The sequence below is a fragment of the Aspergillus vadensis genome, assembly GCF_003184925.1.
Source record: "Aspergillus vadensis CBS 113365 unplaced genomic scaffold BO88scaffold_37, whole genome shotgun sequence".
NCBI lineage: Eukaryota > Fungi > Ascomycota > Eurotiomycetes > Eurotiales > Aspergillaceae > Aspergillus > Aspergillus vadensis.
Window position 1 is genome coordinate 80,949 of NW_020292075.1, and position 18,516 is coordinate 99,464.

Below are 18,516 nucleotides of genomic sequence, written 5' to 3' on the forward strand. Positions count from 1 at the left end.
TTCGAGAGGAGAATTTGGTAAAACCGCTTTGTCAATTGCATGCAGATGCGGGAATACGGATCCAGTCAAATATCTTCTGGACAGTGGTGCTAGTCCTTCTGGTGTTCTGACGGAAGCCATACGTGGATCGTCCACCCTGATTTGCCAATTATTATTGGACGCCGGGGCCGTGGCTGATGAGGAAATAAAAGGCGAAATCCCTTTGATAGTGGCAGCTCGATTGGACTATGATCATATTTGCCAAGTCCTTGTGGATTGTGGCGCAGACATCAACCGACTGATAGAGGTCGACGATTGGGAAACGTGGGATCCCGCTATTGCAACTGATGCATTGACTGGAGCTACTATGTCTGGCAATGTTGAAACAGTCGAGCTACTTCTATCTAATGGGGCTCATATCAGAGGTAGCGCTCTGGCATACTCTCTGACTGGAGTGGAGGGTGGGCCCTCTGATAAACACCGTGAAATCTGTAACATTCTGATTGAGCACGGGGCTGACATGAATCCAGATCTTGGGGGTTTTTTAATACACCGCTCGCCATGGCGCTCTATAATGGCTGGCTGGATATTGCTAGATGCATGATCAGTAAGGGTGCCCGAATTGAGCCGAGTGATCCTACTTGCCCTTTAGCAGGTAATATTTTGGTCGCAGCAGTTTCCAGCGTGGACATGACTCGTGAAATTCTAGGTATTGGTCTTGCAGTTGATTCTCCGATCGCAGCTGTTCACCAATGGGCTTGGGAGATGGATGGCGATGCCTGCAACTTTACTACAGCCCTCCAAGCCGCAGCATACCATGGACATGTTGAGACCGTGGAACTTTTACTTGCAAATGGTGCCAATCCAAACGTCCTTGGCCCACCATACCGAAGCACCTTGTTTTCTCTTTTCGCAGGAACCTGTTATGCCATAGAAAACATTGGGCCCGAGTCACACGAAAAGACAGCGAAGAAAGCCTATAATCTATCCGTGAGAGACAAGACAGTCCAGATCTACAAAAATCTGCAGGAGCGAGGTGTCCAAAATGTCATCCCATGGGGCTCTCTGAATTACGGCGCGTTTCGTACATGCGTGCGCGGGATCAAATATTCATCAATCAGGACTGCTAATGCTATGACTCGCTCAATCGACGAGGAAATTTTTGCCATTCTCTCCGGAGGAACCTTCTGCACAGTTGTGCGCAGTTAGAGAAATGAAATTCTCTTGACGGAATAACCATCAGCGTTGGAAACCGATCGAGAAAACCTCCCGTGTTCTATGAATTAAGGGTACCCAAGTCTTCCGATGACAATCTCTTCACGTCCTGACATACATTTGCAACGCTCTTAGTTTCTTCTCGGTGTCTGATAAGATAGCAGAGAGGTGTTAAATTTGGCTATGGGTCTTCTTACCGCAGTAATCAAATATAGTCCGCCTTCACCCTACCATCTTGTCCTCCTCTAGCACTAGAATCTACGTGTATAGCTAGCATCTGACGTAGCGCGCTCGATCATGTCCAAAAGAAAAAGGAGACTGAACATCTTGGCTGTGGTACGAAACAGCCTTAAAAGGGGGCAGGTAGATGGTCGGCTTGGTACTTGCTTGGTAGTCACAGCCAGTTCAAACGCCGACGACACGGAGCCGCCAAATGTGCGCCAAGTTGCATTGGTGTTCTGATAAAGCTTGAAGATGTAGACCATCCAAAGAATAGGGCATGCAGATAATCGACCGCGCCCCTTTCAAGTATTCCCCATGACAACAATGAAGAATGTTCTGGCGTTGCGAGCACCATACTACAGTCGTCAAATCCCAGTCGCGTCACAGTCCGAGCTCAGAATTCAATTTAAGGCCAAATTTAATTTTAAGGTCAATACCGCTTAATCGCCACACAACGCGTCGAGACAATTGCCGGGATATTCCTCGACTTGGTAGATCTGTCCGAAATCATGTTTATGGATGATCCTGCTTACATAGGATTTTGCTGTCGTCCAGCTGTCGCTACTGGAAATGAGCGCCTAGATATCCACTCGAGCAAGCAAGGAGGTATGCAATCAGATTCCTGAGTACCTATCATCGCATTACCCTTCATGAGATCAACCTCTGTGATGTATATATGAGCGTATGCTTTTGACAGAGATAGGGTATGAGTTCGCTGATTCCGGCGTCGGCTGGGATGGGCTTGTTTAAGTTCACCATTCCTAGCTCTATAAGTCTACCAGTCTAATCAGAAATTATAAGACGGACCTGCAGGGAGAACAATTTTGAATTAAGACATACTTCCCGTAAGCCCGATTGCGTTATTCCCAAAATAGTTACATCAGGCGCCGCAAGAACTCTTCAAAAGCATCAGATAAACCGTACTTTGGACCATTGAAACTATCCAGGTGCTCGCAAAAATCCTGAGCGAGCGTTGCTTAACATCACTGCGGGTGTAGTAGGGCACCACAGACACACGAACTCCAATGTAGCAATATTTTCATAGAACAAGCTGAGTAGGAAATCGGGCATACAGAATGCTTTTCACAGGGAACCCAGCGCTGGATATCGCCTCGAAGACGGGATTTGTGCACGGATGACTGTCACCACATACTATTATCTACAGCAAGGAGGTATAGTGACTCACACCTTAGTAGTGGAGCGTATTGATCGAGTTGGGAAGATCCAACTGCTCAGTGCAGAGCTCTCGCAGGGCGTTGGTGAGAAAGTTCTTCAGTACCAGTTCGAAGATGCATGAGAATGTTAAGGAAAATAGTTTTTACACAATATCGCAGGACAAGTTGGATAAGAAGAACGCTATAAGTTTATAAGCACGAACCCATCCCGTGTTTCGAGACAAGGAGTTACTCTGAAGACAGGGGCTCAGGTATGTGCTAGCCCTATTGTCTTCCCGTTGCCTACGGGACGAGCCAGTGGTTAGGCATGAGAATATCACAATGTATACAGGCTGGTCTACTCGATGGCGCCTGTCTTCAGTCAATTGTGGGAGCAAAGAATTGCATCCAGTGAAACCAGTTTTGTCACGTCTAATTCCCATCGCCGAGATATGGCTTTGGTTGTCAGTCATAGTGGCAGCACTTGATCATTCCTATCTGGGGATCAGCTAAATAATGAGGACTGGCAGTAGAGGCCCATAGCTTTCTCCCCAGCGTTTAGAGGCCTGTGAAGTGGCTAGGTCAGGAATTTGCAAATGACGCATGCCTTGTGGTATGTAAGGGATGGAGTCTGTCGGACTCCACCTGTATCCTCTTATCAATGTATTTTTCCACTTCCGTACGATGACATAGCTTAAGAAAGATTCCTGGCGCTCTGCTTTCCTCCAAGGAACTATCACAATAACCACTAGTAAGCGGCCTTGTGCCGTACTGCGAGAATGAAAGAATCTACCCAACGATTAGCCGATCCACTGCTATCACTGAAATGGGTAGGGATTGGGACTGATCTAACCCCTTAAAACAGTAATGGAGATACAGCTTCATAGTATCAGAGAGCTGACATACCTTTCGGCTATCCAGTTGCTACCGCAAGCGTTGTGATACCACATTGAAATTCCTGGGCCACGCAACCGCAGACATCTAGACTGCCCTAGGAATACGCCGTGCATGACGATTGTAGGCAAGGAGGGGCCAGGTATGTGCCCGTCTCGAGAGCTCAAGCCTTGCGAGGAACCTACAGCTTCTATCTGCTGGTAATCCCTTGGGCATGACAGTAGACAAGAATGTTGAATCCCATTTGCATTTGGCTCAGGCAAATTCCACACAATACCTTGGACCTTTCAGTTGTGCAGAAAACCCACAACGGCACAAGCTGGGTTGAACTTCCAGGTAGAAGATATTTATATGACTATAGAATATAGAATACGGGATATTACTATTAATAGTATATGCAGGATAATATATCTGTCACACCTGCTGTCCCTATTATATTATTACCCTGTATATGCCCGCTGGTCTAAACCTTGGATCGTGTTAACTACCATAAGATGTCATTATTCGAGAGCAGGCCCTGATATATAACAGATAATTAGATAATTTTTAATCTTTTTACAGATTCAAGCCTTGCATTCCCTTCTTAAAAGAACTGCTTTAAAAGCCAGATATCTAATTATATAAATATTACTATTTCTTTATCCTGCCTTGATACTTATGTATAACTCCTGCATTGCTATATTTATTTGGTAATAATTCTTATCAAGATAACGAGTATCTCTCGTGTAGATCTGAAAAATTTTAAAAAAACTATATTATTAATTATAAATATCAAGCACCTGTTATCTTATAATTGAATAGATTCTAAGACTTCTATTATTACCATCCCGGGCTGCCTATTATTATAGTTACCACCGAAAGATACCTAAAATATACCAAAAGATTCTGGATATATTTATATAATTTAAAATACAGCTCGATATCCAGAAAGCTCTCTAGAATCTCTATTCTGTATTTTATATATAATTTATCCTTTGTTTAATATTAGTACTGTTAATTTTATAACAGATTAAAATAATATCTGTAAGCTTTTATCTTTTATTAATTCTAATCTATTAAAGAATAAGCTTGAGTCTTTTATTATTAAAGTGGAAGTCACGGGCAAGACAACAATCTTCTATTATACAAAGATCGAGACAGTTAGATTTCTCGGATCCAGAGATTTTATAAACTTTAGTTATAAGTTTAAAAAAATATATACCCGAGACTAAGTTAACAGAAGTACTGGCTACTATAAAATTATCAGTTACTTTTTTAGTAGGCTCAGACTCATTATTCACTATAAAACAGATAAATATATTAATCTGTTATCAGATTCCCCTGTTATCAGCATGGATCAGATTAATCTATCCAGTATAATCTAGTTATTATCTCTTCATCTTTTTAAATATATCTTCTGTAGTACTTCGGGGCAGTCTAAGTTACTGCTAAGACATGAGGATTAAACTGTGACAGCTGACTTGATACTTAAGATCAAAATATATATGGCTTATAAATTAATCAGTATATAGAAAATCTTTCCCCAGCTCTAGATATTACAGATTCTGAATCTAGTACGCATATACCATAAAAATAAGGTGTTTGCACCACTAAAAGTAGAGAACATCATAGCTGAGATTAAGAAATAGAAAGAATCTTATTAAAAAAACCTGAGAAAACTAGATTTATTATTTAAAAAATTAATTAATATAATAAAGAAAAGCGGGGGTAAGGCTGCTGTATAATATAATTACCAGAAAAATAGATTAGAGGTCTGGATAGTTATTATAATAAAAATACTACCAGATAATCTTTACTCAAAACTGGACTATGGTAACGCAGAAGATACACTCTATGAAAAAATACTAGCTGGATAAAGCCTCTCGGAAACCATACTGAAGATTAGTTATACTCTATAATATAGACATTCAATAATCCCTTATCTAGTATTATTTATCAGATTTAAATATAATTATCAGCCACAGAGATCAGAGTTTACTTACAGTAATATTCTCTCTTTAATATTGTTGTACTACAAGAACTTAAATTAGATTACTAATTCTGTTTTTAATCTCTGCTAATTAATTTAGCTCAGTATCATACTCTCTACGAGACATATGATTTCCTCGGGGTTGATATATTAGGGAGTTAGACTATTAATTATATTTTTATTAATTTTTAAGCCTATAAAACGGACTACGAGCTTGAATATAAGTATTACTGTATTAACAAGAATAATAAGATCTTAGTGTAAGATATAATATTTTAACTTCTGTTTCTGATACTTAGAGTCAAGTTTAGGAATAAGATAAATAACAGTGTGAAAACTTATAATATAATATTATTTATTATATCCCATCCAGGTATATTTAAATATTATACTAGAATAATACTGTGTGCGGCTTATGAGTAACCATTTGTAGTATTTTATTCTAGTAATAGTAATTATAATAAGAATATAGTTAATTCAGCTTTTATTAAATTTCTTAATATTCTAATCTCTATAATCTCTGGGACCCGCAACTGGTGGCGTACATACAAGAGATGATTCAAGTTAAATTAAGGTTTAGTAGAAAGTTTTACTGATAGAATAAATAGACTGGTTGAGCACCGATACTCAGCTTGTCAAGATTATAATAGAGTATAATAGATTTTTAAAAATTCAGAAAAATTGCGTTATTATGCAAGAAGTATCTGAATCAGTTGTAAAAATTAAAAAGAATCCTAGTTATTTAATATCTGGTTTTATATACTAGTAAGTACCGGGCTTAATCTTGAAAATTAAAATTCATAAACTATTCTGTTAACAGAAATAATCATTCTTTAATAAGCTAGTATAAGACTAAGATGTTTATAAGATTTCTTGAATATAGATTAAATATATAAAATGCGGGTGCAAGGAAGCAGGCAGTTTTATAACTCTATATTTTTATAATTTTTATAACATAAATAATCCCGTGAATATGGTATATTTTATACTGATAATCATGTGCTATGTCTCTATTTTACTGAAGATCAATCCATCATCAGCTCTGAATCAGTGGGTGCTGGGGTTATTAGAATAAGAAAGTAAAATAGACCAGGATAATCCCGAGTACTATACTGTTTTGATTAATAGCATAAAATCTTAAGATATAAAATCATTCTAAAAGTACTATTTTTTAATCTTAACTTCTTTTATAAATTATCTTGCCTGATTTTCTCGGTTAATCTGAGCTGTTTATTGTTTTATATAATAGTAAATATTCACCATAGCCTAATTAATATGAATTTATAATGCAGCCATTAGTATTTGCTAGCGGTTGCACCGACTCTAAGCTCACTGAATGTGGTATTATACATAGTATTAACTGATTCCAAGAAAGGTGCGCTCATCGTGTAATTTATATACTAAAAATTAAAGACATATCCTGATATTAGGATATATCTGATATGATTTTATCTAGAAATCTATAACCACAGTATATTTCCAGATCTGTTTTATTTATAATTAAATTATTTTCTGCTATAAATACTCTCTCGAGACTCTCCTGAGTTTAATATTAAATATATTACGGAATGCTGGTACTGCTGAAGCCTTATCTTCTGTAGGATTTTGGGATTGCTGGACAGCAGTTGGCTGTTTATCTGAGATCGGGATATTTGCTATAAGGATAGGGGGTTTGGGTGGAAGAGGGCGTGAAAGGCTGTGTGGAGCTGGAGGAGCCTTGTACAATTTCCAACGGGAAGCAGACACAGTAGTTTGAAGTTTTGGAGGAGGAGGATGGTAGAAGCTGATACTATCAAAGCTGATATGCATGATTTTGAGGATCTTTCAAAAGCTGTATCGATTGGTGAGGGGAGAAGAAAGAAAGAACAGGGGAATTTTATGCTGAAATTGCAGCGTATAACTGATTGTCTGAAGCCCAGAGACGAGGGAAGTATCTATATTACAATTGACCTAGCGGATGGACACATTGGTACTTCGCGGATCATGTCTGATATCCATGTAAGCATTTTATTAGCCAGCCAGCACTGTTGAATTTCATCATCGCCATACAGGGCCCCTACCATAATCATTTCAGGACCGAGAGCCTGTATGGTGCATCGGCGCAGATGTGTATTGTAATGCACAGGGACTTCGGAATTGTGGATACTGATGAGCAGGGCATAATCCCAATGGGGAACAAGCATCTAATCTGCTCTATGACCCCAGCTAAAGACGCTCACCGACCCCGCCCCAAAAAGGCATGTTGCGGACGATTTCTAAGTTCTTCTGAAGACCATAGAGTAGCATTTTAGTATTATAATCTTCTCGTATTCAGCCAACACGAAATCATCGACTTGGTCCTCTTTATATAATAGAAGTAGGTCTCTTCCAATAGATCAGAGACAATTATTAGTCACACAATATCAACATGATTTACAACACCCACTCCAGCCAACTAACTGAATTCTCTGGCGAGGAGGTTTCTGGATGGCTGGAAGGCTGAATAGAACTGCAATACCAACCAGATTGTCACAGTAGAGCGAGGTAGTTAGATGATATCCATTCTACAGCCAGTCAGAAATTAGTTTCGAGTCTAGTGATATAGCAGGTGACTTGTCCTGAGGTTGATAATAAGATATACTATATAATATATTTCTGCTATTGGTGCTTGGTATTCATGAATAGATCAGGAAATTGCATGTCGACATACTATTCGTAGTCTCGTAGTCTCATCAACAACAAGAACCAGACCCTGAGAGTACCCCACTGGGAGAAGAACGTGCCGTGGACAAGAGATTAATTAGCTATATTTACTAAAAGAAACCCTTTCGGGGGCTATTAACTTAGGAAGACAAGTGGTCTGGTATTCTCCTGTAAACGCTTAGCGATTCTAGCGGTCGAGTTGAGAATGGGGGCCAAAAAGGGCTATAAACTCATTTCTACGGTGCCAGGCCCGGAGTAATAATATCTAAACAAGGTAAATAGCCGCAACTAAGCTGAGCTTTAAAGGGTATTATCAGATGTATAAGGGAGAAGTTATTAAGTAATATACTTACAGTTTTATATAATTACTAGAGAGCCGTGAAGACGGACCCGGGTAGTAATTCTTATTCAGGCATGGCATGGTCTAGTAAGTCTAAGAGAAATGATACTAATCCATAACAGGAAGCCAGCTGATGGGTACTAAACTTAAATAATACAGTTACTGAAAACGGCAGTGCCCTGATGAATATGAATTTTCTGACTAAGTATATAGAACAATATCATGGCATTCCTGGTATTTAATGTCAAGTTACCGCACCTTACTATATTTGGCTAGGTATACCTATTAGAACGCTGCAATATTCTTTATATGGTGCTATGCTATAATCACACTTATTCTTGCTTTCACCAGAACTTCCTGTGTAGCATGTACACTAGAACATCCTCTCACTTTTACTTACAGGTTCCCAGAAGCTCAATCTAACTTCTAGCTTTCCCTTCATTGCATTATATGTTGAGGCATCTGCCAAAGTAGGCTTAGTCACGTGCCTAGCGCCCAGACCGCCCACGTACAACCCCCCCTTTCTTGCTCTGCGAGAGCACCTAGATAGCGACAATTCAACACACTCTTTTGCGGTAATTCGCGTTCGTTTTTGATTGCTTCGTTGCTTTGCCTTACTAGTAATATTGCGCCTCAACATTACATCATATTTTAACTCAGTGATTTAGTGTGTTAGCGTGGGTAGTTGAGAGCTAGAGCCTTGGAACATTTTTTTTAGAGATTTCTGAAACTATATCAGCTCCATATATCAAGCTCGAGTATTATGTCTACATGCTGCGTCACAGCCAGTAAGTACTACTTTTTATATCATACCTTATTTCTACGGTATTTCCATACACTCTCTATTCCAATTTTATAAATTCTTTTTTACTGACAGATTCTGTTAGACAAAAGTAATATCTATACAAGACTTATATACTTTCACGGCGGAGACCGCTGCTTCAACTTTTTAGAGATAATACTATAATATATTAGAATATCTCATGAATTATATTATAAGAAGTATACTTATAGTCTTTAAGAATAATAATAAGATCTGATATAGTCTGAGTAAGAATATATACCAGATTTTTTAATAATAATTATTATTTTTAATCTTTTATCCCGTCTGTAGCTGCCGGAACCAATAGCTTTATAATACTGTTAACTTTTATTGCGGGAAAAAGGGCTCTATTTTCTTCCAAAATAATTCATAGTTTTTTAGTATGATAATAAGCTAATCTTTTACTTTTATAAATCTTTCTCCTGTTCTTGGGTAACCCAGGTTAAGGCCAAAGAGACTAGCTATATCTGTATTTATATAAGATTTATTAAATTCAAAATAATAATAATCTTATCTCCTGCATCCTGAGCACAGTAAAGAAGGGTAAAATATAAAAATATTATTATAATTTTCTGGTAGTATTTCAAGATAGCCACACACCGGTACTCTTCCCTGAGAGCAGGTATCTGGGCTTAGAAAATTAGACTAATTACTTAAGCTATATTAAAAAATAGATTATAATATATAATTATATAAAGAGTAAGTGCGGGTGGTAGGCGTAGTAGTAAAGACTGGTAAAAAATATTATAAATAATATCCTATAGACTCTGTTAGATAAGATACTGCAGGATTCGATATCTTTTTTAAAGAATTAATCAAATATCTGATATACCTGCATTTATAAAGATATATCTTATAAATATACTTATATAAATTAATTAATAATGTAAGGTTCTCTCCCGATTTACTGGACTCTGTTTAAAAATCTGTGTTATCAGGATTATTATTATCTAAGCCAGATTCTATTAAATTTACTTGTATTAGAGAATGGTGGTATTGAGAGAGCATTATTATTTTAACAATTATTCTTCTAAATCAGCCTGAGATTCTAGTACTTTTTGCTTGATTTTCCAGGAAGTACATGTCAGCCCTTGGTTATTCAGATATTAAACACATATCAGAATACTCTGATGTTGGTAATATATATTTTATATCTTAACTATTTAAACAACAAGAGGAGCTTGTCAGATCTATATTATAAGATTAATTATAATCTAGAATCTCAGGTTAATAAATATCTTCAGTTTTCTTGGACCAGAGTAAAAATAAATTTAATATGAATTATCTTACAGTCTTCTAGATTAGATGATCTAAGTTTACTTGGACTCCCAGGTTATTAATCACCGGAGGCTAAGATTAATAGTATAGATTTTATCTCTACTGCCTTACTCATGGACCTGATGTTAGAATATTCTGAATAGGATACTTATGGTCCAACAATTAAAGAACTGGGTATATATTTGCTATTACTACTTTTATTATATATGGAAATGTGTTCGCCGTGTTCTTTTCGTGCAGTATTTATTAGTTATATATTTATATCCAGATGCGCGATCTCTGTTCTTTCTGATATAAAAGCTAGGAATATTTTTATATCTGGAGATATATCTTCAAGTTTGCTTTTTAATGAAACAGAATCCTTATTAGCTGGAGATATAAGTGGGGGCTTTCTGGGAAGTGAATAATTATTATATATTATAATTAATAACTGGGGGGCTTTTGAGTTTTTCTTGTTATTTTCTATCTCAGAGTAGATATTAGAAGGCATAAAAGTTTTATCTGTGTGTAAGGTGAAGATTTTAGACTGGTAGAAGTGAATGTGATTTATCCTGGCTGAGTAGAATAAATCCACGGTTGTTGACTGCAGCAGGATGATGTGAGGGCTAGTAGCATATAGACGCCACAGGATGATTCTGGTAGAGGCCCTCAGCCAGGTTTGATGCTTAATATAATTTATATCAGGGAGCATATTCTCCTTTATATGACTAGGATGATGTTATCTATAATAAAGAGACGAGCTTCCTGTATCATTCTATACTTCATTACTCTTATACTGTGACAAATTGTATTATTGCCTATTTTAATATAATATTCTTTGTATACTGTATCTCAAGTTTAACTCGGGCTCAAGAGTAATGCAAATATTTAATACCTCCAAGAATTTTTTATGTGTGTATGGGGCCGTTGTGGAAATTTCCTAATATATATAATTAGTATCAGTCTCCGAAGTCTAGAAGTAAGTGGTTTTATATTAATAGAAAGAGTAATTGACCTGCAAGAAAATTTAGTATAATCAAGTATAATATGGCTGTAATTATTTCTGAATATTCTGGAAAATATCCACTCTGTAAAAGAATTTATCAATTTGACCAAGCTGTAAATGAGGTTTTACTGAATAGTAATAATTTCCATGAAGTGAATCTAGTATATAACTATTATACTAGACTGTGTCTAGTACAGAAAAGTTATTGATTTTTTTATTAAAAACAAATTATATATTTAAAAGTCTATTATATTCAGAATCCGCAGATCCTCCTTACCAGCTGATACTTTAAATATATATAGCTGGTTATTGAGGTTGTCCCCTGCTATAGTAATAATAAAGAGAATATTTAATCCACTGGAAAACTCTATTATCTGACTATAGTTTAACTGATTGTTCTAGCCAGAATCAGGATTTTTAAGAAGTTTCCAGATCTTGATTCTGTCTGTCAGGCGAATGTTCCAATGACATCACAGATATTTAAAGGAATTATTATAGATAGTTTTTATGACTGATGAACTTGTGCGGTGTGTAGGAAATTAATAATCCTGGGCTAGACCAGCAGCGGGGGGTAGTGCTGCTGAGTGAATAGAAAAGAAGATAATAGCAGTAAATCTTCTTATTATAAAAATAGCCAGAGCACTCTACTATTTTCGGAAGCATAGTTGCCCTGTTAGGCTAGAACTACCCATTAAGAAGACCATGGTCGGCTTGATGGGGCAGGGCCCATAACCTACCAGAAAGGAAAGCCGCAAAAGCAACCAGGCTGCACCAGAGGAGATTTTATATATTTATAGCTCTATAATCTATAATTTATAAATATATAAAATTTTTTGAATAGCTGTAATACTTAATCTTATAATATTTAATAGTTCTAATATAGTATAGCCTGCTTGGTCAGTAGGGACAACCACCTGTAATACTTAAAATTATAATACTTAATAAATCCAATATAGTATAGCCAGGGATTTTTAGAATATATACTATCAATAGGATTCCTGGAATATATAGAATATAGAATATATAGCATATATATTATATATATAATATATATATCATATAGAACTCTTAGAAGATAAAGTGAATATATTATATATTATAATTATTATAATATTTAAAATTATAATACTTAATAGTTCTAATGCAGTATAGCCTGCTCAGTCAGTAAGAATAATTATCTATAATACTTAATCTTATAATACTTAATAGTCCTAATATAACATATCCAAGGACTCTGAGAATATATAATACTAGTAGAACTCCTCGGATATATAAAATATAGAATATATAGTATATATACTATATATATAATATATATATTATATAGGACCCTTAGAAGATAAAGTGAATATATTATATATTATAATTACTATAATACTTAAAGTTATAATACTTAATAATTCTAATACAGCATAGCCTGCTCAGTTAGTAGGGATAACCACCTGTAATACTTAATACTGTAATACTTAATAGTCCTAATTCAGCATGTTCTGGGATAGTAGGAGCCCTGGAATATATAAAAATAAATATAAACTATAGTACATATCTACCATCCCTGGGATATATAGTATTATAAAAATATATTAGTTTATATAGCATATATAGGACCCTTATAGAATAAATAGAATATATTATTATAGATTTATTTATATATTTATAGCTCTATAATCTATAATTTTATAAATATATAAAATTTTTTGAATAGCTGTAATACTTAATCTTATAATATTTAATAATTCTAATACAGCATAGCCTGCTTGATTAATAGGGTTAACTATCTATAATACTTAATCTTATAATACTTAATAATCCCAATACAGCATAGCCAGGGACTTTTAGAATATATACTATCAGTAAGATTCCTCGGATATATAGGATATTAAATATATAGTATATATATTATATATATAGTATATATATTATATATATAGTATATATATCATATATGATCCTTAGAAGATGAACTGAATATATTATATATTTTAATTACTGTAATGCTTAAAGTTGTAATGCTTAATAGTCTTAATATAGCATAGCCTGCTTATTCAGTAGGATTAACTATCTATAATACTTAATCTTGTAATGCTTAATAATTCTAATATAATATAACCAGTCTACTCAGTAGGGTTGACCACCTGTAATACTTAAAGTTATAATATTTAATAGTCCTAATATAGTATAGCTAGGAACTTTTAAAATATATACTATCAGTAAAACCCCTCGGATATATAAGATATTAAATATAAAGTATATATATTATATATATAGTATATATATTATATATGATCCTTAGAAGATGAACTGAATATATTATATATTTTAATTACTATAATATTTAAAGTTATAATATTTAATAATTCTAATATAGTATAGCCTGCTTATTCAGTAGGGTTGACTACCTGTAATATTTAATCTTATAATGCTAAATAGTTTTAATATAGTATAGCCAGTCTGTTTAGTAGAATTGATTACCTGTAATGCTTAATCTTATAATATTTAATAATTCTAATATAGTATAGCCAGCCTGCTTAATAAGGCTTCTTTTTTCTATGTGAGTATTAGTATACTAGGTATGATTAGCAGGTAAGTAATAGATTATTTTAAATTAAAAAGTATAATTTTAATATTTATTTAATATTAATCAGTGTTCTGTGATCTCTCTAAATCTAGAATAAAAATAATAAGACTATTATATATATTAAGATACTGATAGTAATATATATTTATTTTTATTTACTGTTTTTTTTTATCTCTACTCTTCCTAGTCCTTTCTAGTTTTTATTAGTATTATATTTTTGTGCATATATTTTATTCTTTCTTTTTCTATTCTATATTTTTCTGTTATTCTTTTTTTCTTTTTTTTAAAACTTATTTTTTTATTTTTTTTTCTATTTTGGAGGGTACTCTCTTCTATAGTATAATTATATATTATCTGTTATCTTTAATCTATATCAAAACACTAAGAAAGCAAATTTGAAGTAAGTTTATAATAAATATTAATAAATTATATTACTCTGACTTTATTTAAAAAGAAGAGTATAATATCTGGAAAATTAATATAATATATAAAATCCATGATTCTCTCCAAGACAATTTTATAAGATATAAATTATTATAAAATATCTAGAGAAATAATTATTTACTTAATCAGATTTTTATTATTTATTTTTTTTTTATAATCTCTTCTTCTCTGTACCTCACCAGCCGCATGGAGAGATAAGATAACAAAGCATGCTAGAAAAATAAATAGCTTACAGTACTGTAAGAGTATTACTACCTGTTTTATTATTTATTTCCTGCAGAGATCGCGGAGGTTTAAAAGTAATTATTATAATACAAGCTCAGCAGCCCCATGGAAAGATAAGCTGATAAAGTATACTAAGCAGAGAAAAAGCTTCCAGTATTATAAAAATATTATTACCCGCTTTATTATTTATTTTATATAGAAATTGTAGAAGTTTAAATATAATAATAAAATTTATTTTTCTTTTTTTTTTTTTTTTCTATAATCTCTTTCTCTTTCTACCTCACTATCTGCACGGAGGGGCGAGAGGACGAGGTATATTAAGAAAAATAATATTATAAATAAATATAGTATCTGCTTACTTTCTAAGTCTTGTTTGACCATCTGTTCCCTGCAGAAATCACAGAGGTTTAAATATAATAATAAGATTTATTTTTTTTTTCTTTTCTTCTTTCTATAATCTCTTTCTCTCTAACCTCACCAGCTGCACAGAGGGCCGAGAGGACGAGGCGCACTAAGAAGAATAATATTATAGATAAATATAGTATATATTTATTTTCTAAGTCCTGTTCGACTATCTGTTTCTTGAGAAGGGATCTAATTATTATAAAAATATTATTATCTGCTTTATTATCTGATTTCCGAGAAGAAATTCTAGTAGTATAAGGGTATTACTACCTGTTTTACTATTTATTTCCTGAGAAGAAATCTAATTACTATAAAGATACTATTATTTACTCTATTATCTGATTTCTGAGAAGGAATTCTAGTAGTGTAAGAATATTTTTATCTACTCTATTATTTATTCTTTAAGAAAGGCTTCTAGTACTGTAAGAGTATTATTATTTACTTAATCTTCTGTTTCCTGAGAAGGAATCTAATTATTATAAGAATATTATTATTTACTTAATTATCTATTTACTACAGAAATTGTGGAGATTTAAATATAATAATAAGATTTATTTTTTTTCTTTTTTTTTTTTTTATAACTTCTTCTCCTCCAACCTCACCAGCTGCACGGAGGGGCGAGAGGACAAGACATATTAAGAAAAATAATATTATAAATAAATATAATATTTATTTATCTATTAATTTCTATTGTACCTCCTGCAGAAAGAATATTATTTATATATAAAGACTATAATAAGACTGTTAACTGTAATATTATTCTTCTCTATTATTTACTGGCTTGGTGGGATCACGCAGGTCTAAATATATTAATATAATATTATTTTTTTAATTATTTTATTTTATTTTTATATTATTATTATCTTTATAATTTACTGTCTAGTACATAACCTCTGCTTTCTTATAAGTAACTGTAGACATGTATATAGACTATCAGATATTAATATTCTCATAGAAAGAAATACTTCTTAAAAAGTATATAATCTAAATAAAGTAAATAATACTAAATATTAAGATAATTACTGGAATAGATATTGTCATGTACCAGGTATTCAGGCCGCCCACAAATGACCTCTTGCTTTAGGATTTATTATAAAAATATTAATATATTACTTTGTGTAACGCTTATTAGGGTAATACTTATTATTATAATATTTATTTTTATAATACTTAATAGATCCATTTAGGCTTAGAGTCTGTAGAAAAGAACACTAATCCAATTCAAATTTCCGTTACATGCGCTAACCCGATTGAATTTCCGTTACATATACTAACTATATTTAGAAGGGAATACTTCCATCTTTAAATCCTTATAGCTCCACAGAATAATTAATTAAAGAAATAAAAGTTATATCACTGTATTCCTTGTGAAGAGCTCTATCGAATGATACTACTTACAACTTTATCAGACATCGTCTGACCGTTGTCCCGTTGTGAAGATTTCCCTACTAGAGTTGAAAAGATTATAAAATTAATTATTAAAAATTATTATATTTTAAATCTTAGATAGAAGATGTATAATTATATTAAATAATTTAAAATATATATCAAGAATAAGCCCGCGAGGTATTAATTTTATAAATAAATATAAATATAAAAAATATTATAATAACTATAAAGATAATTAATAATTAATTTTGTTAGTCTACTACCTGAATCAAAGAAATATAATATTATTATAATAATAATTAATTATTTTATTAAATATATCTATCTTATACCAAGTAAAATAATAATAATAATAATAAATATAATAGAACTATTCCTGGAAAATATTATTATAAATTACAGAATACTAAAGTGTGATAGGATCTACTTGTCAGGGTAGAAAACCTGTCGACTAGGTAAGAAATCAACCATTAAACACCATATATTTATCTGATAATAACAAAGGTAGTCTATATCCACGAAATAAACTAATCCTTGAGAGATCAGTAACTTATTATAGAGAAATCAATATCTTATAAATACCAGAGAGATATAGAACTATTATTAATAATCTTATAATTCTTATAATTACTATAATACATTATCCTGATAACTTTTATTTTAATAATTAGATTATTTTATTATAAATAGTATTCTTCTTTACTGAGATAAGCTATCTAGCTCAGGTATTAAAAATAATCTTATATATTTCTAATTTAAAATAGTAGAAATCTGATAGCGAAAGATAAGAGACCCGCAGGATATCTAGTATAAATAAAATTATATATTAATTCTGTATAATTTTATTAATATTTAGTTATATTTGCATGGGTGGATCCACTGTAAAGAAGTATAAATAATAAAATCTTTTATATTAATTCTTTCTTTCTTTTTTCTTTATCTTATAGTTATCTTTTCTTTAATCTTTTATAATTATTTTATTTACTTTTTATTATCATTTCGTGTGCTTTTTATTGTTTCTATTATTATATATTAATTACTTGGTAATCAGATATCTTTTTATATTTATTTCTTGCTTTATTTATTCTTAGATTATATATTTTATATTAAATCTTTTAATATACCTCCCAAAGCAGCTTTTAAGAAAAAAATTTATATATTATAGAAACAGTCTATTAAGATTTAATATCTTTTTTACATGCATTGTCTTTATATTATTAATACTAATTTTAATATCACTGAGGGAGTTCTCTATAATATTAATTATTATTAAAATACTTATACTTCAGTACTATATTACCAGTATTCTAAGGAAAGAAAGATATATTTTATAATAAATATTATTTAATTTTCTTTATTATACTAGATATAATACTAATATTAGCTAGATTAATATGGGAATATTTAATAATACTTATAATTTTACTACTATTCTCGAGTGGCAAGTAGAATTGATAAATATAAAATATTAAGATAAGAATATTAAGTATATTATTCTTAAAAAGATATTAAACTTAATTATTATATATAATTATATAAAATCAGCTCACGCTTGCTAGTTTAGTCTCAAGAAATCAAAAAAAACTATCTAAATATAAAAATCTTATAGATAACTGGAATAGATAGCTAATTAATAGTATTTTAATAAATAAATATAATAAAATATAATTTATTTTTTATTATTTATTATTAGATTATTAGTCTGTTGATTTCTTTACCCCCTGCCGGTGCTATCTTTGTATAATACTAAATATATAAGCATGATTCACTGTTCTATTTAATATTAGAAAATAAAAATTATATAATCTGGACTTTAGTCTTGAGATTTTACTTAGATACTATTACTAAAATAGCCCGTGTGTAATATTCTAACATTATTAATAAAATTATATTAGATAATAGTAGTAACTTTAGTGGATATAATATAATTTCTG

At 32.1% G+C, this 18,516-nt stretch overlaps 3 protein-coding genes across 3 annotated transcripts; 2 read left to right on the top strand and 1 right to left on the bottom strand.

Annotated features, from left to right (window-relative positions):
* The first annotated feature begins 225 nt into the window (after positions 1–225).
* On the top strand, positions 226–1,272 carry BO88DRAFT_197154 (uncharacterized protein). The gene has a single exon (XM_025701842.1). The coding sequence runs from the start codon at positions 541–543 to the stop codon at positions 1,186–1,188; it is 648 nt and encodes a 215-aa protein (XP_025557491.1). The 5' UTR covers positions 226–540; the 3' UTR covers positions 1,189–1,272.
* A 475-nt stretch (positions 1,273–1,747) lies between these two features.
* BO88DRAFT_430216 (uncharacterized protein) lies at positions 1,748–2,166 on the top strand (the record flags this gene model as incomplete). Its single annotated transcript, XM_025709227.1, has 3 exons — positions 1,748–1,802; positions 1,846–2,022; positions 2,120–2,166. 3 exons carry the CDS (start codon positions 1,748–1,750, stop codon positions 2,164–2,166), a joined length of 279 nt encoding a protein of 92 aa, XP_025557492.1.
* A 4,782-nt stretch (positions 2,167–6,948) lies between these two features.
* On the bottom strand, positions 6,949–7,242 carry BO88DRAFT_352654 (uncharacterized protein; the record flags this gene model as incomplete). The annotated part of the gene is made up of 1 exon (XM_025703602.1): positions 6,949–7,242. One exon carries the CDS (start codon positions 7,240–7,242, stop codon positions 6,949–6,951), a length of 294 nt encoding a protein of 97 aa, XP_025557493.1.
* Between the last annotated feature and the right edge of the window lie 11,274 nt (positions 7,243–18,516).